Here is a 21,403-nt window from a genome sequence, read left to right as displayed (position 1 = left end):
GATGTTGGAATTATTCGTTCTCTCCCTCCCTCCACCGGCACTGAGATGCACTGTCCTGCCTCTGGTGATGCCAGGGCTCCTTCCCACCAGAAGGTCCTCTGAGGCTGCAGGCGGGACAGCAGCAGGCAGGGGCCCGTCTGCCAAGCCTCCCAGCAGCTCTGAGGCTTTGGTACAGCTGGGCCCAAGAGGCTCCCTCCTCGGCCACCAGACGTGACAAATGCTTTGGTCCCTATCACCACCCAGGATGGGCCCGACTGCCCCTCGGCCTCCTAATGTATATGCTCCTCTCACCTCTGCACCCCTAGCCACCACCTCACAGGGAGCCTTTAACCCCTGGCCACCCATTGCCATTCGGGCCTTATCCAGGATGGCCACCCGCTGCCAAGCTTGCCCCTGCTGGCACGGACTCCGGGACAGTATGACGCGTTTGTGCCCTCTCCCTACAGGAGGCTGACATTTGAAGAGACTGGTGCTTCCCAGGGATAAATGTGCCCCTTGCTCCCCCCTGTGGCCCTGGGACCCTGCCTCAGGGGCCCCCGGGCTGAGGCTCAGACTCCTACATGCTCTGGGCCTGGGTGCGAGCCTCGCCCGCTCCTAGCGTCCTTGCAAGTATGCTGCCAGGTGAGCGGCATTCTCCTTCCTTGGAACGTGGCTACCTGTACAGTGAGGGTCAGGCTAGACAGCCTCCAGGGTCCCTCCCGGTGTGGTGCCCAGGGCAGAGAAAGGCAGCCGGGGTGGCTGCTGGGAGGCATGCTGGGAGCTGGAGGCCGCAGGGGATAAGTGGGCTGAGGGGCCTCTGAGGAGGTGTGAATGAGGGAGGCAGAGCAGGCCAGTGCAGACAGCCCTGTCCCAGCCCTATCTCCCGTCTGCGACACCCTCTCCACACCCCGGCCCCGATAAGCGGGTGTGAGACACGCTGCCTTGTGACAGGCCCTTCAGCAGGGAGGGGATGCGGGGGTCCACGCCACTTCTGAATTCAGACGTCAGCATCTGCCTCCCCACCCCCATTTCCCTGCCAGACCGCACAGGCCCAACCAGGCAGGCAGCCCAGCCGCCCCTCCGCCCTGCCTCCTCAGGGGCAGGGGACAGACCTCTCTTACATGGAGGACGGCCTCCCCCGCCAAGCTTCCTCCTGCTGGCACGGTGCGGGGGCTGGCACACCAGTGCTTAGCCCTGGGCCCACCTGGAGGCTGGTCTTGTCTCCTCTCTTCCAGTCCCCTCGGCCATCAGCTTTCAGTCATCCGCCCTCAGCTCTGGCTTTGGGGCCACTGCTCCACCTGGGCTCCCTTCTTTCCTCGAAGGCCCAGCCACTGTCCCCCAGAAGGCCAAGGCCAGAAACACCTTATTTTGTTGGTTTGTGGGCAAAGGGTGAGGGAAGCAGAGAAGGCTGGGAGGAAGAGAGACAGCGCTTGGAGCCCCAGGGGAGGGCAGGGAGGCCCATAGGACTGGGTGGGTCTGCAGGAGGCCTCCTCCCGAGGAGGGCCTTTGTCCAGGCCCCAAACAGAAGGCCCGGAATCGGACTTCCTTCCACGTTCTCAGAGGCTCTCTTCTGCCTGCCGTCCAGATCTCAAGATTATGTGGGCTCTCGGGCGGCAACCGTTCTGCGCCAGGCAGCGCATCCGTGAGTGTTTGGGTCTAGGCGTGTGCTCATCCTCCGTGTGCGTTCCCATCCGCGATTCCGCTCTCAGCCCAGCTCGGTGTTTGAGGCCGCAGAGTGCCCTGGCGAGGAGCACAGACGCGGGCGCCGGGCAGCCTGGAGTCACGGGCCAGCGCGGCCTGGTGCCAGGCTGGGGGTCTGGGCAAGTTGCTTAACTGCTCTGTGTCTCGGTTTCCCCATCCGTAAACTGACGGTGACAGCGTGGATGCTGGTGATGTTACCGAGTGGGACGGTTGCACATATCCAGTGACTCGATACGTGTGAAGTAGTTTGAGCAGTGCCTGGCACAGAGTAGGCCCGCACCGCTTTTGGCCATTATTATTATTCTTGTAAATTTATTTTCATGCAACGTCAAACTTATAGAAAAGTTGCAAGCAATGCCCACATATCCTTTATGCAGATTCGCCAATTATTTATATTTTATAATTCTCTCTTTCCACATGTGTGCATAATATACCCTGTACCCTAGGGGTCCTCAAACATTTTAAACAGGGGGCCAGTTCACTGTCCCTCAGACCGTTGGAGGGCCGGACTATAGTTTAAAAAAAAACTATGAACAAATTCCTATGCGCACTGCGGGCCCGGGATGAGTCGGCTGCTGAGCAGGACAGGCAGCGGCACCCGGCGGGCCGGATACATGTCCTCGGCGGGCCGCATGTGGCCCGCGGGCCGTAGTTTGAGGACCCCTGCCGGATAGGTTCTATCCATAGTCGTCTGGGGTTCTGGGCTCAGTCCTCAGTAGGGGGCGTGCAGGAGGCAGCAAATCCATGTTTCTCATCCATGTTTCTCTCTCTGTGTCCCTCTCCCTTCCCCTCTCTCTAAAAAAATCAATAAAACCGTATTTTTTTAAAAAGGTAACTGTGGGGAAATGCTATGCTCCTCATCAACGCTGTGCCCACTAGCTTCCATCTGTTGGGGTTTTCTGCTCCGTCTCTCCTTCTAAATGTACTCACTGGCTCCTTCAAACCGGCTCCGTTGTCTTTCCACCCGTCTCCACCCCCTTCTGAGCACTCGCTCGCTCTCTGGCACCACAAGCTGCCACCGGCTCATCTGGTGTTTGCGCTGGCATTGAATCAGCCACTCCGCCAAGGAGTCCCAGGACCTTTCCCTGGAGAAAGGCGTTTAGAAACCATGAACGATCTGCGTGCTGCGTGTGCTCATGGGTACCGGTGTTCTACTGCTTCTTGTTGACGGTCCTTCTTATCTGCCCACGCGGGTGTGATGCTGGGGGGAGCACTGAGACACTGCAGCCCAGAGCCGGGAGGGGAAAGGAGCGAGGTGGCCCAGAGGTCTTTCCCGCCTTCTTTCTCCTTCCTTCCCCTCTTCCTCGTGACCTCATCTCCTCTCTCTTGGCCGGCACTCCTCTGCAGACTCCAGCCGTGGGAACCTCGGAGACCATTTCCCCAGCTCCGTGCGTGATATCAGAGGCAGAGAACTAGGTGACCTTTGTGTGTGAGCAGCCAAAGGCAAAGATAATTTACGAGAAAGTTTTTGCTTAGAGCAGTCTGGTGACAAGGTGATTGGGGAAGACACATTTGGAAGATTTCCACCTGGAAGCGTTCCTCTTCCTGCAGGAGAAGCACTCAGACCAGAGCCGGTGCTGAGGCCGCGGCTGGGGTGCCGCTGGGGGGCCTGCTCTCCACGTCAGCCTCCGGGGGCTCGGGGACCAGCAGGGGGGAGGAGGCGCCCAGGACGGCCCTCCTGTCGGGCCCACAGGAAGCACGTACTGTCAGATTCAAGGCCTCCTCTCCCTAAGATCCCTGGTGCACAAAGCTGGCCCCACCTACAGAAGGAGCCCAGAGCCTCTGGGAGGGGAAATGAAGGCCCCGGGCCAGAGGCTTCTGAAATGAAATTATCTTGAGAAAAGCAGGAGTCTGGTGGTGACCAAGGTTTACAACAGGGGCGGCCCGTGTTTTTCTGCAGTCAGGTGACTTTAGCCTGGCTTTGGCGTGGTTTTGGTGTGGCTTTGGCGTGGCTTTGGCGTGGAGTGAGGCTGCTGTTGGGATTCTGGAGACTGCCTTGCTGAGATAGTGCTTGTGCTCTGGGCTGGGGACTGTGGTTATTCGCCCACAGGACTGTCACCCACAGATGGGGTAAAGCGGGGCTCCCCTGGACTTTGAGGAACGGTGCTGGGACCCGGGAGGCATCAAAGTGTCCTCAGCAGTGACGTGGCAGTGCTGTTCGGACCCTGGACGCCGGCCCCTATTCTGTTTTTTAAACAATTCCAGCAGAAGGTGGCGCTCCGTCAAGGGCGGTGCTGGGTAGACCAGGTCAGCTCCTGGGTGGTGAAGAGAAGTTAAGCGTGACTCGAGGCCACCTGGTGGCTCTGTGCTCCGGGACAGAGCCCACAGCTGCACTCACAGCCACGAGAGGCCGGCGTTCCCCATCGCCAGCGAGGTCCTGGGACCTCTATCTGTGGGCGCTTGTGCTGTTCACGGTAGAGGTAGGAGGCAGCATCAGGGGACATGGGACCCGAGTTGATTCTTGGCTAGAGGAGCCCATTGAATCATCCGCCCTGCTTGCCAAGTGCTCACTAAGGCAGAGGTCGGGGTCCAGAGGGCCAGCCCGGAGGTGACCTGAGGAGGCCTCTGTGGCTCCTGCCCCACTGTCCCAGCCAGAGGACCCGCCTCACCTCTGGGGGCCCTGCCTACCAAGTTAGTATCCTAACAGCTCCCGATTTCCTTACTGTCCCCACCCGGGTCCAGGCCACCATCATCTGTCCCGACAGAGGCCCATGTTCCTTTCTTCATTCTTGTCCCCTACCAACCTTTCCCTAGAGCAGGAGGTGGGGTCTTTCTAAAGTACAAGCCAGTCAGCACACACGCCCCTCCCTCCGAATCGTAAGTACCTACAACAGTGAACCCCTCGGACAGCTCCCCAGCTTTCGGGTCACTCTGCTGGGCCTCGCAGGGCTGGGTCCAGCCACCTGGGCCCCCTACCCCTTGGGGGCTGGGCCACGCCCCTCCCACCTCAGGACCCTTCCATCTGCTCTTCCCTTTGCCTGGACACGCCCCCTCAGGTCAGCAAACGTGTGCGTCTTCAATCGAGGCCTTCCCGGCCCGTGGCCTGGGCATTCCCGCTCACTACATGTACTTGGCCGCCCCAGGTTTGTCACCGGAAACAGCCTCTGTTAGTGGATTCCGAGGTTAATGTCTGTTTCCAGAACTTGACTGAGTTACATGAGGGCAGAGCCTTGTCTGTGTTGGCTCAGCAGCATAACCCAGTTACCGATGCTCCAGGTGTGTTTGCTAACAGAAGAAGGAACAGGTGCCTCCGTTTCCCCGCTGGCCCCATCACCTAGTGGGCGTGAGTGAGGAAGGGGACCTCTGGCTCCGGGTCTGCTGCCACTGCCATGGGTCCTGGGTGCACCGCGGGCATCAGCCCTGCTGGCCGGGCGTTGGCCCCACTGCTCAGCGTTCATTGCTCCTGCAAACGTCACGGTCTCCCCAGGAGAGAGGGGGCTGGGTCATGCAGCAGGAGGCGGGTGGGGGCAGACGCCGGGCTTCCTGTGGGGCTATCCTTGGGGCCAGGGGGTCCCTAGCTGGGGCACAGGAGCAAAGAAATGGACTTGGGGGCTCTGTGGCTGGGGCCTGGCAGCAGGTGGGTGGTGAGGGTGGTGGCTGCCCGTGAGGAGAAGAGTTCATGGGCAGCCAGGATGCCAAGGGCTGGTGGCAGGGCAGGCTGGGCGGGGCTGCCCACAGCTGAGGAGGTGACAAGGAGGGTGAAGTACATGCTTATGGGAGTGAAGGACTGGGGGGTGGGAAGGCCCCAGCTTCATGTCCCCCACCCCCCACCTCCCGACCCAGCCAGGCTCTTTGCTCTGACCTTCCTCACCCTCCTGCTCTCCGCCCCTCAGTGCCTCCCATTCTCCCCGGTCTGGACTTCTGGAACCCCCGGCCTCCAGCCTCCATAACCCCCTGAGCTCTCCCAGCTTCCAGGCCCTCAGCTCCCCAGTCCCCACCCCGGCCCGTCCTGCCAGTGGCCTGGGCCCCGCTGGCCTGCCCTTCTCTCATCACCTCCTCCTCACTCCCTGTGGCACCCTGGCCCCGGCCCAGATCTGTGTGGACTGATTGCCCAACACTCCTGCCCTCCTCCCGCCTCACTCCCCCGAGGGAGGGGCTCCCTGGGGATCCAGCTTTCCTCCAGAGGTCAGGCCGGGTGAGGGTGGGGATGATGGGGGTCTGGCCCATCTCAAGCTGTGGAGCTGAGCTGGAAAGTGGGGGGGGGTGGGGAGGACATACTGAGCCACTATGGGGCAGAGGGTGTCCCTACAAAGGCTATACCACCTTTCTCAGCCTCCCAGGTCTATCGGTCTTGCCTGGTGTCACGTGCCCTCCCCAATTCTTCCTCCGTCTCCCCAGTCCTTCTAGCTTCTCATGGTCCCTCTCGCTGGTGCCTGAGGAGCTGGGCCTGGGCCATTCTGTGGGTCAGGAGTTTAGGAAGCTTTCCAATGCTGTGTAACTAGTGTCTGCCAGGGGGTGCCCCTGGGTGGCTGTGGGGGTGCCCCTGAGTGGCTGTGGGGGTGCCCCTGGGTGGCTGTGGGGGTGCCCCTGGGTGGCTGTGGGGGTACCCCTGGTGGAGGAAGAGATAGACCTGTAAGGAATGTGTCAGTAAACGGAGAGCGATGCTGGACACCAGTGGGTGTCACTGTAGAAGGGACTTAGAGATTATTCCCAACAATTAACAGATGGCAAACACAGGGCTCCGAAGAGGGGACTGAATTGACGAGAACAACATAGGGGTTAGTAATAATAATTGTCATGAGCCTGCTGGACATTCACTGACTGCTTACCCGGTACCGGGGATTACGGTGAATTCTCTCCATCAGGTAAACGATGTCTCACTTTATACAGTGCTCACACTACCCTAGGAGGTAAGTATGTTTACGCCCATTCTACAGACGAGGAAACGGAGACCAGCAGCACAGTGACGGCAGTTCCTTTAGCTCATACAGAAAGCCCAGGAGCAGGGGGATGTTGCCCCACTGCTCAGGGAGCCTTGCTCCTTCGAATGAGGATCGAAGTAGAGAAAGCATTCGTTTAGAGCTCCTTAAGAACCATGGCAGACATTTCCCCAAAGAAGAATGGCCAGTAATTGCATGAGAAGATTCTCAACAGCCTCAGTCATCAAGGAAATGCAAATTAAAATTATATAATCCACCCATTCGTGTGGCTAAAACTAAAGAATAAATAAAAAGATCGGCAACACCAAACGTTGGCATGGATATGGCGCACCTGGAACTCTCATCGCGGGTGGGAATAAAAAACAAACAACCACTTCGGAAGACACCTTACAATGTCTTATACAGTTAAACATACACTACTCATATAACCCTGAGAGTCAACGCCCAGGTAGTTACCCAACAGATAGGAACATATGTCCATCCACCTACCTGAACACCAATGGCCATAGCAGCTATATTCATGATAGCAAAACATGTCCCTCAACTGCTAAATGGAAAATAAATTGTGGTACGCCCACATAATAGAATACCACGCAGCAATGAAAAGGAGCAAACCCACACACACAACAACACGGATGAGTCTCAAGTGCATTATGCTGCGTGCCAGCAGCCAGGCCCAAAAGGCTGCATGCATATTCCGTCATTTCTATGAACTCTCCGGAAAAAGCACGTCTGTGGGCGCAGAAAACAGCATGGTTGTCTCATTGCCCAGGTGACATTTGAGAGAAGACTTGAAAGAGAAAGGAGGTGTCATCTCTGGGAAGAGTGTGTCCAACAAAGGGAATAGTGGGTGCCGAAGTCCCAAGACCGGCGGGGACCAGTCAAGAGCTGGTGGGGCTTAGCGGGGGATACCAGATGGCTGCAGGACTGAGGCAGGACTGGGGGCTGGGGCAGATCGTGGGACAAATTCTGAGCAGAGCAGTGACATGACCCCCTGGCCTTTGAACAGACCACCGGCTGCTGTGTTGAAAACAGTCTGGGCAGGACCCGTTAAGAGGCTTTTGCAAGAATCCGGGCAAGAGAGGATGGTGGCTCAGACCAGCATGGAGGCAGCAGAGGTGTTGAGAAGTGGTTGGACTTGGAATATATTTTGAAGGCAGAGCCAACAGGATTTCCTGCCGGATTGGATGTGGGGTGTGAGAGAGAGAGAGGAGGCAGGGATGACGCCAAGGTTTTTGGCCTGAGTCGCTGGAAACGCAGCCAGGCACCCCCGAGGGGGCTGTGGACCCGTTTTACTGTCCTTGGGGGTCTGCGGCTGAAGTCAGGACAGAGTCAGAAGGGAGGGGCTCAGCCTGCGCCTGGCTCTGGGGCTCAGGGAATGGGCTGCACATGCTGGTTATTCCATTACCTTTTATTTATTGGCCTTATTGGCTTTGGTCATTTCCTCATTGTCTCCTGTCCGGAGAGACTATAAACGTGATGGATTGACACAGGATGCAGGAGGCCCAATTATTGCTGTGAAGCCGGCCTCTCTTCTTGGTCAAGCCTCCCATCACTCCACCGTCCTCGCGCTCCTCCCCCAGCCTCGCACACAGCAGCAGCCCCGTCCCTGGCCTTCCAGGAAGAGGGAGTGCAACCTGAGAGGGTGAGTGGCAGACAGCTGGTGCCCCAGGAGACACAGCTCCAAGCCCCCTGGCCGGTCACACCTACAATCCCAGCACCTGCTCTCCCGAGGCGCTGGCCCCAGAGGCTGGGCACCGAGCAGGGAGGGAGCCAGGACATACCGCCTGCCGGTCAGCCCACATCAGGGCGAGGGGCTCTGCTTGGGCCCGCACCACGCATGTCTGGCATCCTCGCCGGCCTGTCTCTCCACAAGGCGGGGATGACGGGGCTTTTCTCTCCGGCAGCAGGTGCCTGGCAGCTGCCCAGGGATGCCAGCTCTGTGAGCTGGCACGGGAGGAAGTGCTTGTCAGGGTGGTCATTACCCGTGCTGGGCTGAAGCTGGCCCAGCCCCACCTCTGCCTTGGGACACGGCCGGGGAGTGGCGCCCCCAGTGGGGCTCCCAGGGTCCCACTGACAGAGATCCCCCTCGCCCCAGAGCTTGGCAGCTGCCTGCCTCTGAGTGTCATTTCTGAATGAAGTCCCCTCTGGCCTGTCTGCCTGCCTCTGGCCCTGGGAATGTCCGAGGACCCTGGTCCACGGCGGGTTGGGACAGGAAGCTTGAGGTACATGCCTGGGGTTCCAGGCACGCCCCTCCTCCCCTTACCAGGGCCCCTCATTCCTGAGCCTTGAGTGTGTACACGCACGTGAATCCGAGCATGTCTCCACGTATGTAGTGAGGATCTCAAATAGCCCTGTGTCTGACCGCCTTCCAGAAGAAAGAAGTGTGGGAGGTGGGACGGCTGGTGAGAAAAGGGGCGGGGCCTCTGAGGACAGGAAGGATCACGTAGAGGAGAGGATCCAGGTGAATTCGGTGGAGAGACCGTAAACTTGAGGGGGGTTCTTTTCTCCTGATCTGTGCTACGCACTGGGGTGGGTTGGAGAGCCTGGAGTCCAGGGGCCCGTCTGGCCAGGCCTGGCCCAGCTCTCAGATTTGGGGACCCCCATGCAATGCCGTGGGCTCAGAGCCCTTAGGTGTGGAGGCGCTGCTGGCACAGATGCTCCAGGAGGTGGCTGGGGCATCGGCCCCAGGCCTGGGCTCCCTGAGCCAGCAGCAGGGCTTTGCTCTCTGTGGCTGCCCGTCCCATGCCCGCCTGTAGAAGGCCTGTGCCCTCCCCCTGCCCCCCCCCCCGGCCTCCGCAGAGTCTCGTGGCTCAGGGCTGGCGGGCGGATGAGCTGCTGGCACGGGGTTAGGGAGCTGCCAGTGCCGTGGCCCCAGGGTGACAGCTGACGTCTGTCCAGGAGCATCTATCTCCCTGCCAAGGGCTGAGCGGCCTGGCCGCATGCCTTCCCGCTGACACAGGACCCACGTCCATCCCTCAGAGCTGCCTGCCGCCTGGACCCCGGCCTCACCCCGGAGTGGCCAGTGACAGCTGTGGCATTGCTCCCAGCTCAAGGCCCCGCTCCTGCCTCCCTCCAGATGAGCCCGCCACATCCCAGGCCGGGGGCAGACCCCACAGAACACAGAGAACCCCAGACTTCAATCCTCGGTTCCCAGAACGATCGGGAAGCCACCGCGCTGACCCTGACCATGGCCGTCATGTCTGGGAGCTTGTGAGAGAAGAGGCCTGACACCCTCACAGCTCATGGTGGGCGCAGCTTCCTTCCCGCCCCCCTCACACGCTCCCGGCTGCAACGGGAGCGAAACAGACACGCCCCTGTCCTCATGTTGCTTTCACTCTTTCACCTGGATTTCTAGTAAGAAACAGATTTCCCATCACCATCCAGGCACACACAGGCACTCCCCAAGGTTTATATGCAGCCGAAGCAACAGTTTCACAACACAGCCTCCTCCTGGCCACATGGAGACACCGCTGTTGACATGTCCGATATCCTTTCTAAAGAGCGGGGCTTGGAAAGGAGGACCCCTGCAATACTTTCAACAATAAAGACTTAACAAATAAAACATAAAGGGCTGGGCTTGGCCCACGACCCAGGACATGGCCTGCCCTTTGCAAAGCCCTCGTCGCTGGGAAAAGATGATTAGACAGCGTCACAGGGGGTTGCAATGAACTGTCCCTGCCCCGGTTTTGACCCAAGAACTGAAACCAAGGGTTTCGGGGTGCCACACGACGAGTCTGTCCTATGGGGCTTGTTAATAAGGGAAGTGGGGCCAGACACGGGCCCGCAGTCACATCAGGTCCCATGTGAAAAGGAGGCCAGGGAAGCGGAGGGCCTAGAAATCTGTTGGCTGGTTTCTTTGGAGAAAACTGTCCAGAGATTCCAGGACCCTGTGGCCTTCCCTTGGGGAAGAGCCGGGGGTGAGGGTGAGGAGGATGTTACCTTTGAACCCAGGCCTGCGAGGGCCTTCCAGGGCCTTCTGGGAGCACTTTGACTTGTCGGAGATGTGGAGGACCGGGCCTCGCTCGGCTGAGACAAAGCTCAAGTGGATAGGAGCCGGGGTCCTGCAGAGAGGGTCTCGGCCAGCCGCTCTGGGGGTGCGTGGAGCACGCTGCGGCCGGGGCAAGCGCTCCGGGTGCTTCCTGTGGGCAGAGGTGGCAGGTGGAGAGAGGGCCCGTGTGTGCACCGTGACAGGGCCACTTAGCGGGTTGGGGTCTTGGCAGAAGAGGCTGGGGATGGACCCTCAGGTGCCCAGGGGCAAAGGAAGGGGTCACAGGGGCCCCCCGGAAAGGCGTGCATCTCCTGGGCTGAGAGACGTGCAGGGGGTCACCCAGAGGGACTGAGGGACAGAAGCGAGGGCTGGGTTCCAGGACGCTGGGGCTCATGCTTGCTTACTGCGGGCTTCGCAGGCGTTCGCAATGGGAAGGGAGAGAGCTGGACAAGGGCAGTACCAGGAGTGGGGGCGAGTGATGGGGGGCGGGGTTGGGTGCTGGTCACGGAGGGAGGGCTCCCGGAGGAGGAGACATTAAAATGAGGCCTCTTTGAGAGATTTTAGCAAAGTCTGAAGCCTGAGCCAGGGCAGGCCATTCATAGGAGAGAAGCTGCTGCCAACAGCTTGGGGGGGCTGCAAATTGGGTGGGGCAGGGGTCTCAGGGACTCCCCAGGGTGGAGCAAACAGTGTGCCCAGGGTAATGCACACTCAGACCTGGCTGCCAGTCAGCCCTGCAACAGGGGAGGCCCCAGCACAGGAACAGTGACTCTTGCGAGCACCCCTGTCTGGGAGAAAGCTGCCCCCGAGTTCCTGCCCCGATGCCAGACAATCCAGTTCCTCACCTTACTGTGTCTGGGTCCCCGGCGCTGGAGCTCAGAAGAAGTGGGACCATGTAAGTTTGTGCGTGGGCCCTTTAAGAGGAACACCTGGGATTCCAGCAGCCTCCGTGTCACTCAGCCCAAATCCCGCAGGTTTTTGCTGGGACCCCGCGTTTTGTGCCTCTGCCCTCCTGCTATTCTCAACGTGCTTTCTTCTTCACTTCTCTACTTGCAGGACTTCCATTCAGCCAGCTTTCAGGCGGTTCTGAATGATGGTTGTCCTGTATTTTAGTTATAATTTTGATGTGGTTGTGGGAGGCGGCGAGTACAGGCGTTTACCTGTGCCGCCATCTTCCCAATTCAGTCTAACAAGCTGCAGCTGGTGACACGTGCCCCAAACCTGTCAATAAAAGGCCCGAGACCCGGCTCTAGCACCAGCGGGCCTTGCTTCACAGCTGGGCCTCACAGCCAATTGGCCTGGAGGTCAACTCCTCCCAGAGACGCCAACAGCAATCAAGGCTCAACTACCAGACTGTGCACACAGCCCACACAGGGGCACACCTAGAGGGCCCAGCTCAGGGGACTGGGGGGGGGGGGTGGTGGGGGGCTGAGCCTCTGGGCCCTACAGGACACCTACTACACAGGGCCACTCTACCAATTCCAGGAGACAGAGCAGCTCTACCTAATACACAGAAACAAACACAGGGAAGCAGCCAAAATGCCAAGACAAGGAAACATGTTACAAATGAAAGAAATGGAAGCAAGCAAACCACTGGATACATGTTCAACACCGTGCTCAAAACCACGGTTATAAGGTTACTCAAGGATCTTCAGGAGACTTTCAAAGATCTGAGTGAGAATGTCAAAGACATGAAAAAGGACCCATCAGAAATTAAGCATTCAAATCCATATCTATCAACAATCAGATCTAAAAATCAAAATAAATGAACAAGAAATCTAATGATCAAAATAGACTGGTGGATAAAAAGAATCAGAGGCATGGAAGCATGGAACAGACTGACGAATCTCAGGGGAAGAGGGGAAGAGGGGAAGAGGGTAGGAAGAGATTAACAAAGATCTTACCTATGGACACAGACAATAGGGTGGTGAAGGCCTGCAGTGGGGTGGGAACCAGGTGGAAGGGAGCAATGGTGGTGGGGGGGGAAGAGGGACAGCTATATTGCTCTCAACAATAAAGATTAAAAAACAAAACAAAACAAAAAAACCCATGAGGCCTGAAGGCCGTGTGGAAAGGAGAATAGTGTTCGGGGACTAGGGAGGCTGAGCCACTGGGCCCTACGGGACACAAGGCCATTACCAACTCCAGGAGACGTAGGAGCTCTACCTAAAACACAGACACACAGGGAAGTAGCCGGTGGGAGCCGGAGAGGCCGAGAGGACGCAGAGAGAAATGTGGTTAGAGTTGGCAGGGCCGGAGGCTCTGGGAGGGGTGTGCCTTGATCCCGAAGCAACAGGAAGCCACTGGAGGGTTTTATCCGGGAGGCAATGATCTTGGATTAAAATATTCTGGTAGCTGAGTCGTTTGGAATGGCCGAGGTCAGAGGAAGGGAAGCCGTGAGGGAGATGCTGGCCTCCACCAGGGAAGCAGCAGCAAGGCAGACCAGGGTGGGGTTTTAAAGACGCTGAGAAGGTAGTGCCAACAGGGCGTGGACTGGGCGAGTGGGCGCAGGAAAGCCTGCAGTGGTAGGGGGCCTCTGAGGGGGTACCTTCACCAACAGGCGTAGGGGCGAGATGGATGAGCTCAGGGCTGGGCAGGTTGGGCTTCCTGAAAGCATAGCAGGGGGTGAGGGGTTTCCCCGCTCTTCCTGCAGGGCCTAAAGACCTTGCTCATTCAGTCAGACCCTGGAAAATATGCCCCCGGAAGAGGCAATCCAAGAGACTGGAGGGAACCTTGGAGGGGGTGGCGCCTCGGGTGCTTGAAGCATTGAGGATTTCCAGAAGCAGCTGCTGTCCCCTGAGTTCAATGTTGGGATGGACGGGACCCACGGTGAGGATGGAGGACGGAGAAGGCTCTGCTGCATCCAGCCACAAGGAGGCCCTGCTGGCTGGCCGAGAGCTTTTGGTGGGGTGCTGGGGGCAGCAGTGAGGGGGTGGGGGGGCGGAGCGGCGGAGAGGAAGCCAGGGTCCAAGCCTGGCTTGAGGCACAGGTGCCACCATCTGGCTGTTCTCCACGGCAGCTGCCCCTTCCTACATCCACCTTTCCAGATCCTTCCTATGGTGTGAGCCCCCAATCCCGGTCCTCCGGCTCTGCCATGCCCCAGCCCAGAATCCTGGAAGGCCCGGCCCGGGGTGCCCTGATGGGGCAGACTGCTCCACCACAGCACACTTTCCCCAGCCTCCTTCCCAGGAAGACACCTGGGAGTCCTGCATGGTTTTCGGACCCAGCCCGCTCTCCCCAAACACCTCTGTGTCAAGGTGGGTGGGTGGGTGCGGCTAGGACCCGCCTCCTCGCAGGCTCCTGGAGCCTCATCAAATCCCTGCGCAAGAACAGAGCCAGACCAGGTCATGGAAGCCATTTATTGGTTTTAAAAATATGTATCTTATTTACACACACAGTTTGGTGAGAAGTGCTCGGTTAGTTCAGACAACAGCTGGCACCTGACGCTCGTCCCTCCCTCCTTTTGCCTACCCTCTTCTCCCCTCCTGCCGGCCATTGTGCAGTTCTAGGAAAAAAGAAAAAAGAAGGAAAAAAAAAAAAAGAGCCACACTAAAAGCTAAGGAGTCAGGCCTTGCCCGTCCCTGCCCGTGACCACACCGTCCGCAGCTCCTGGCGCTGCCAGCGGCCAGCCCCGGGCACCTGTCTCAGGCTCCGGGCTGGCCACCCAACCCCACAGGCTCCTTCCGGCAGCTGGGCTGGCAGCCGGCGCCGCCCCAGCCGCATCCCCGCCCGTGCAGGGTGCGGAGGGCAGGGAGGGACATCCCTCTCCAAGGCGGAGAGCCAAGCACAGAGATCTACAAAAATAAGATTTCCACCCGGAGGAGTGTCGCTGGGACAGTTCAAACCTGGTCCCACGCTGGACGCAAAGGGAACAGGGGGAGGAGGGAAATCACTGGAGTGGAGTGGGGTTGGGGCTGGGGTGACAAGGAGAATTGTAATACTTGACTCCCTGGCAACGCCACCGGCACTGCCATGAGCTCAGAATGTCCAGCCCTCTGACAGCTCGGAGAGGTAGGTTGGGAGCAGCCCGTGTCCGGCTTCCCGGGCGGCCGAGAGGTGGCCTGTGAGGTTGGATGCCCCGCGGAGGGTGGGCGGCCTTGCTGGAGAGCTGGAAGGGGGCAGCAAGCTCCTGCCTGCTCAGGTTCCGCCCACCCGCCAAGGCTGTCACTCTCAGGGTGACAGCTCCCTACAGGAAAAGATTTGCATATGCTAAATAGGATTGTCAGCAGCTGAAGAGGCCCCCCGGGGGGTTACTGGGTTAGAAAAAGTGTTTTTCCCTGAAAAAGCCTTCGGACGAGACCTGTAGGACAGCCTGGACCCTTCCCCAGGAGGTCCTGCCACCAGGACCCCAAGCTGAGCCGGAGGGGCGGGGCCAAGGCCACACTGTTCCCTTCCCAAGGGGTCTCATGGTTCATCCCCCTCCCAGGGCACGGGAACAGGCCTGCTCACCCCTGCATAGGACCCAGGCTGCCCTCCCCTCTCCCACGTTTGGAGAGGAGCTGGGACCACACAGGCATCACCTCACCCCCATGGATAGAGGGAGGAAGTCCAGAAAGAGAACTCTGGTCATGATAACAGGTTCCCCTCTCACATGGGCGAAGGCTGTTGAGCTTCTTAGCCCCAACCCCACGGTGCTCAGCCTCTGTACCCAGCCTACGGGCAGGGTCTGCCAGGCTCGGGAGCAAGAACAGCTGGGTGCCAGGCCGAGGGTGGGCCGGCTCCCTCAGGCCCGTCGGTTTTATGTTAATACTCTCACAGAGGCCAAGCTTCAGCCCCCAGGACCAGCCCTGGGACCCAGGCAACTCTTTTCCGGAAGCTTTTGTAGAACTGACCCTAGTAGGCTGCTTTTCGGTGTGTTCTACTAGGTCCTGCCTAAAAACAGGGGAAAACAGGACCTTGGGGACAATGGAAGGCCAGAGAGAGTCCCCGCTGACAAGATGCCCACTGTGGGGCTGGGAGGAAAGGTCTGTCTCCTTTGGGCTGGGCCAGGGGTGGCTACCTGGCACTCGTCTGAGAGCAGCTGGTGTGTGGCCTGTGTGTGCACACGTGTGTGAGAAGAGGGGTTCAGCCCTCCTGGTTCTGCAGCCCGAGCGGCAGGGGACCCCCTTGCTGCAGTGAAGGCCCGTGGGAGCCACACCGATCCCACTTCTGCTCTGAGAACAGAGTTCCAGTGGCCGCACACACCTGCTCAGAGTTTGGAAGAGCAGTGTGAGTTGCTGGCCAGGTCCACGGAAAAAACGTTAGTTCTTTGCTCAAGTAAAAAAATATCAAATATAATAAATTTATGAAAGCCATTCACAACATATACAGTCTTCGTTTTCTATTTTGCCGCAGCAGCTGGGGTGGGGTTGCTTTTCAGAGCCCCGGGGTGTTGCCTGACCAGACCAGGCCACTGGTATGAGTGGGGGTCTCCAGGGACAGGCCGCCCCGAGTGGTTGGCATGGCCAACTGCTCCCGGCCATCAACGCGGGTGCCATCCAACTCTGCCTTGTCGACCCACGGGGCTGAGGCTCATCTCTCACTCCTGCAGCCCCAGGCAAGGAAGGCCCAGCAGGTGCTGGCTTGTGGCTGCACACGGGTTTGCCTCGAGGCAACAGGCTGCCTTTTGGGGTGTCTTGGCCAGCCGGGGCGAGGCTCACACGATAGACTCTCGGTCCCTATCTGAGGATGCGGGGAAGTCCGCGAGATCTTCACTGCGGCTGTAGTCAGACACCCGCACCTGGAGGTTGTCACTGGTGGCCCTGGTGACACTGTCATAGGAAGGGGGGAAGGATGTGGAAGAGATGGAGGAGCTGGAGGGCGGGCCAAGGCGCTGGGAGAAGTTCTCGTTCATCTTGTAGGCGAGGAGGCCCTCTTGCTCAGGGGCATCCTCCTCGGAGAGGCCGCTGCTGCCCGCCTGCTGGCGGAAGAGGAAGGAGGCATGCTTCATGGAGCGCTGCAGCAGGTGTCTCCGGAAGGCCCGCTGGATGATGGTGGCCGACACCTCCTCGTGCTTGCGCCGGAGCGTGGTGGTGATGGGCTCGTAAGAGATCTTGGACGGGTTGGCCGCCATGAACTTCTCCTCCATCTGGATCTTCAGGGCGTCCATCTCCCCGGACTCCCCCAGGACCCTCTTAGTGAAGGCAAAGAGGATGTCCATGCAGTGGATACGGTCCCCGCTCACCATGGGCAGGTCCATATTGATGAGGCTGATCTGGTTGGGCTTGGCGATACGCAGTGGCTCAGACAGGGCGTCGGCGAAGTCGGACAGGGCTGTGTACTCAATGAACTGGGTGGCCTCCGGGTCGAACTTCTCCCAGATCTCATAGAACATGTCAAAGTCGTCCTCGCTCAGGGGCTCGGTGCTCTCCTCTGTGGCCACGCTGAAGTTCTCCAGGATGATGGCGATGTACATGTTGACCACGATGAGGAAGGAGATGATGATGTAGGTGGTGAAGAAGAGGATGCCCACGGCTGGGCTCCCACAGTTCCCCCGGGAGCCATTGCTGTTGGGCAGATTGGGGTCGCAGTAGGGGGGCCCCGTGTTGAGGATGGGGTTGAGGAGACCATCCCAGCCAGCCGACGTGGTGATCTGGAAGAGGCACAGCATGCTGTTGGCGAAGGTCTGGAAGTTGAACATGTCGTCGATGCCAGCCTCCCACTTGACGTAAGCGAAGTTGGCCATGCCGAAGATGGAGTAGATGAACATGACGAGGAAGAGCAGCAGCCCGATGTTGAAGAGGGCAGGCAGGGACATCATGAGGGCAAAGAGCAGCGTGCGGATCCCCTTGGCCCCGCGGATCAGCCTGAGGATGCGGCCGATTCGGGCCAGGCGGATGACTCGGAAGAGTGTTGGGGAGAAGAAGTACTGCTGGATGATGTCCGAGAGCACAGTGCCTGTGGGAAACAGCAGAGACTGTGGCCACCCATGGCATCTCTGTCCTCGCTCCAGCCCAGTGGTGCTGGGTGGGATCTCTACAGCAAGGAGCCAGGAAGAGGAGGCCCTTCCGGGAGGATTGGGTTAACTGCAAGGCCCTGCTCCTCCTGCCTCCATGAATCTCCATTTCTGCATATGATCCAGAAAATGAGGACTCAAGACTTTTGCAAAGTGCCTTCTCAGCCCCTTTGTTTCTTAGTCTTCTGAGAACACTACAAAGTAGAGCTATCCTGGGCCTGTCATCTAGATCATGGACTCTGAGTCCTGAGGGGACTTGCTCAGCGTTTTGGTGGCCTAACCTGGACCAGAACTCGGGCCTTTTACTCAAAGTGTGGTCTGAGGACCAGCAGCCTTGGGATCTCCTAGGCACGTATCACAAATGCAGGACCTCAGCTCTGCCCCAGACCCACTGCATGTGCACAAGCCCAGGAGTGCAAGAGGCACTAGCCTGGAAGTCAGCACTCTCCCCTATGCCATGTCATGCCATGCCACTCCATGTCACTCGACACCACACCAGTTATATCTCAGGCTCCCTGAGATGGTTCCTATCATCCTCACAACTCTTCTAGCTTCCAGGGTTTACCCAGTCCTTGGTTTCTATTGACTGCTCTGATTTTTAAGGAGCAGGGGTATAACTTACAGGAGAAAGAGTGAAATTGACTTGCCTCATATTGGCCCAAGTGATTTTTCCCAAGTCCTCATATAATAATGATGTCACTGGTGGACATGTGTCCAGTGCTTACTGTCAATCAAGCACTGAACTGAGCACTTTATATCATCCATTAAGCCCTTCCAGTCACCCTAGGAAGTAAGCTGATACCCTCATCCTCATTTTCCAGAAGAGGAAGCTGAGAGGTGAGGTAACTTACCCAACTGGCCACCTAGTCAGTGAGAAGCTGGAATTTGACTCAGACACTCTGGCTCCAAGTTGACCTGTTAGCCGTGCCTCTCCGGTATGGCCAAGCACCGGGACCAGGAGGTGTTCCGAGGTACATGCTGCACCTCCCAAAGACTCTGAGACTGCCCATCATCAGCTCCATTGCTACTGCCAATGTCCTGCATAGTCTAACCCCCTTGGCACACTCTAGCCCTCACCCCTGCCTGGGACCTCCTTGAGCATTTACTGACCCTTCTCCCAGCTTCTAACCATCTGCCCATCACCACAGCTGCCTTAGTCCCTGCCTTAGCCCCTGCATTTCCCTCCAAGTTCACCAAATGCTGGGACTGTCCACAGCAGAAAGATGAAAGTCAATCACTCCAAGGCAGAGTTCCGTGGGGGCGGGGTCAAGAGTTTAAGTGTGTGTGTGTGTGTGTGTGTGTGTGTGTGTGTGTGTGTGTGTGTGTGATGGGGGAGAGGTGAGGAATGCAGAGAAAAGAATGAAGGAGCCTAAGTGTACTTGGCATTAAGTACAGACCTCAGACTGTAGGAGACCTGGCCGGGGGAGGGCATCTCTGTCCAGACAACTGGTATACCCACCCACGATGGAGAGGATGACAACCACAAAGTCGAAGATGTTCCAGCTGTTGGTGAAGTAATAGTGCCGCAAGGCACCCATCTTGATGATACACTCGCTCGTGAAGATGACTACGAAGAGCAGGTTGACCTTGCCCAAGATGTTGATCTTCTCCAAGCTCTGGTCATCTGTCTCCACCATCATGGTCACCATGTTCAAGCAGATGAGAAACATGATGGTGACGTCAAAGGCCTGCTTGGTCACAATGTCGAATACGAAGCCCTGGTACTTGTTCTGAAAGGAGGGGCAAAGGATGGGCTCAGCAGGGATTGACCTTTAAATTTGACCTTGAGCTTTCAGACAGTGGGAACAAAAAGAGAAGCTCAAAGAATGTCTGCTAAGGAAACTCAGAGTAGGAGAAATCCCTTCAGGCCAGCAGGCCCCCTGTTGCTGACTTTGCCCAGATCACCCACACTCTTAGTCTCCTGTCTGGTGAGGCCAACACCCCACCAGACCGTCACGGTGAGAGGAAGAAGTCAGGAGCTCTGGAACAGCCTGGCCCTCCTGCTGAAGCGCTACCTGGGCTCCAAGGCCCAGCCCTGAGGCTCCCTCTTCCTTCTCTGATGGATCTTCAGGAAGGGATTTCTCCTACTCTGAGTTTCCTTAGCAGACATTCTTTGAGCTTCTCTTTTTGTTCCCACTGTCTGAAAGCTCAAGGTCAAATTTAAAGGTCAATCCTAGTAATTTTATTCGCCCTCAGGTTAATATTCTCCACTCTTTTTAAGGAATTGACTTTATTTACTCTGCTAACTATATTTATGTGTGTCTTTATTTGTAAGTCACCCCAGATCTCTCTCTCTCTCTCTCTCTCTCTCTCTCTCTCTCTCTCTCTCTCTGTCACACACACACACACACACACACACACACACACACACACACACAAATGTACAACAGAGTATGGTGAAAAGAATCAGATGAAGTTGATGAATTAGATTAAAAAATTGGGGCTGTCACTTATAGGCTGGTGATTTAGGCTATGCCACCTAATTACTTTGAGTACTGCCCACAACCCTGCTCCAACATACACACACTTTATTGGAGAATGGCTTGGTCAGGCAAGGGAGTCAGCCTATGGAGGACCCAACACGCCTCCTGGCCCCACGCACCAGGGGATCTACCATTCAGGGGTTGTAATAATGAGGCGATGAATGCAGTGGAGGCTGCAAAGACTGCCCTGCTCTCCCCAGGGAAAGCTTGAGCCCTTGCAGGGGAGGAAGGGCTCACTCAGAGGCAGATGAGCTTGTATAGGAGGGGAGTGTCCCCTGGTTGCCACAGCCTTCTCATGCCTGCCTTACTACCTCTATGAGACTGAGACCTCTGTGTGTAGTCAGATGCCTGACTACACTGGACTGGCTGAGGGGCCCAGGCTGGGCCAAAGACCGTGAAGAGGCCGTGATAGTTGGTGGTGTGGTATGGGAGCTCCCAGGCTTCCTCCTCCCCAGAAGATCCTTCCCACTCTTGCCAAATTGAGAGCAGGCTCACCAGAGGCCGGGGGATGGGCTTCTGGGGCTTCTTGGAGCCCAGCTTCTTCATGGCATTGTAGTACTTCTTCTGCTCCTCTGTCATGAAGATGTCCTGTCCCCCTAAGTGCAGAGAGACAAGCACCATACTCATTTTGAGGTTCTGAGGCTCCAGCATGGACAGCACAGGGATCTTGCTTCAATAATGAAGTGTCAGGGCCAGTCTCCCCCTCACTTCCTGTCCCTCTAAAGTATGTCCCTATCCTGCACCACAGATTCCTCCCCGAAGTTGCTTTTCCAGGGGGCCTGTCCCCATTCACCTTGAGATTTCTCTGGCTTTGTGACCTGCAAATCCTGTCCCTACCCCCACCCTCTCACCTGCCCAACACAGCCAGGTTGGAGGTTCTCTCTGCTCACTTGGTTTACCTGTAAACCAATCATGTCCCTCTGATGGAGCTCCAGGCAGATCCTAGCCCTCTGCACAGGCCCCACCCATTATCCCTGATTATGGACCAGGTTGACAAGTCCCCAGCCTCACCCAGCTTCTCTGAGGAGCCTCATCTCTCAGGTAGACTAGGGCAGACTCTTGTAGGCCTAGGCATATGACCTCATGGACACAGATCCCACTCCATCCAGCAGGAGCAAGCAGAGGACCATCCTCAATAGAAAGCCCAAATGGGGCCAGCAGCAAGAACCCTTGGCACCTAGCCCTGCCAGCCCAGGGGAAGCCTGTGCTCTACGTATCTTTTTCTTCTGTTGGTTGAAGTTGTCAATGATGACGCCGATGAAGAGGTTCAGGGTGAAGAAGGACCCGAAGATAATGAACACGACAAAGTAGATGTACATGTAGAGGTTGTATTCCCACTGGGGCTGTTCTTCATACTAAGGGGGAGAAGTCAGACAGGGAGATCAGACAGGCAGGAGGTGGGCTGGCTGGGGGTGTCCACTCTGTGGGAGAGAGGGCT

The 21,403-nt window shown here is 57.6% G+C and overlaps 1 protein-coding gene across 7 annotated transcripts in view; it reads right to left on the bottom strand.

Moving 5' to 3' along the window:
* Positions 1 to 13,894: 13,894 nt before the first annotated feature.
* SCN5A (sodium voltage-gated channel alpha subunit 5) overlaps positions 13,895 to 21,403 on the bottom strand; it is a gene marked incomplete at its 5' end in the record, with an annotated part of 79,129 nt that continues 71,620 nt past the window's right edge. For 6 of the 7 annotated variants that reach the window (XM_080673329.1, XM_080673330.1, XM_080673331.1 and 3 more), the window contains 4 exons: positions 13,895 to 17,424; positions 18,942 to 19,212; positions 20,461 to 20,561; positions 21,179 to 21,320. In XM_080673329.1, the coding sequence (XP_080529455.1) occupies positions 16,184 to 17,424; positions 18,942 to 19,212; positions 20,461 to 20,561; positions 21,179 to 21,320 (1,755 nt within the window). In that variant the 3' untranslated portion in view covers positions 13,895 to 16,183. The remainder of the gene's footprint in view (positions 17,425 to 18,941; positions 19,213 to 20,460; positions 20,562 to 21,178; positions 21,321 to 21,403) is intronic. The other variant, XM_080673332.1, reaches the window with a different exon arrangement.

Source organism: Plecotus auritus, assembly GCF_963455305.1.
Source record: "Plecotus auritus genome assembly, chromosome: 6".
NCBI lineage: Eukaryota > Metazoa > Chordata > Mammalia > Chiroptera > Vespertilionidae > Plecotus > Plecotus auritus.
The sequence above is the reverse complement of the archived record's forward strand: the minus strand, read 5'-3'. Positions and strand labels throughout refer to the sequence as shown.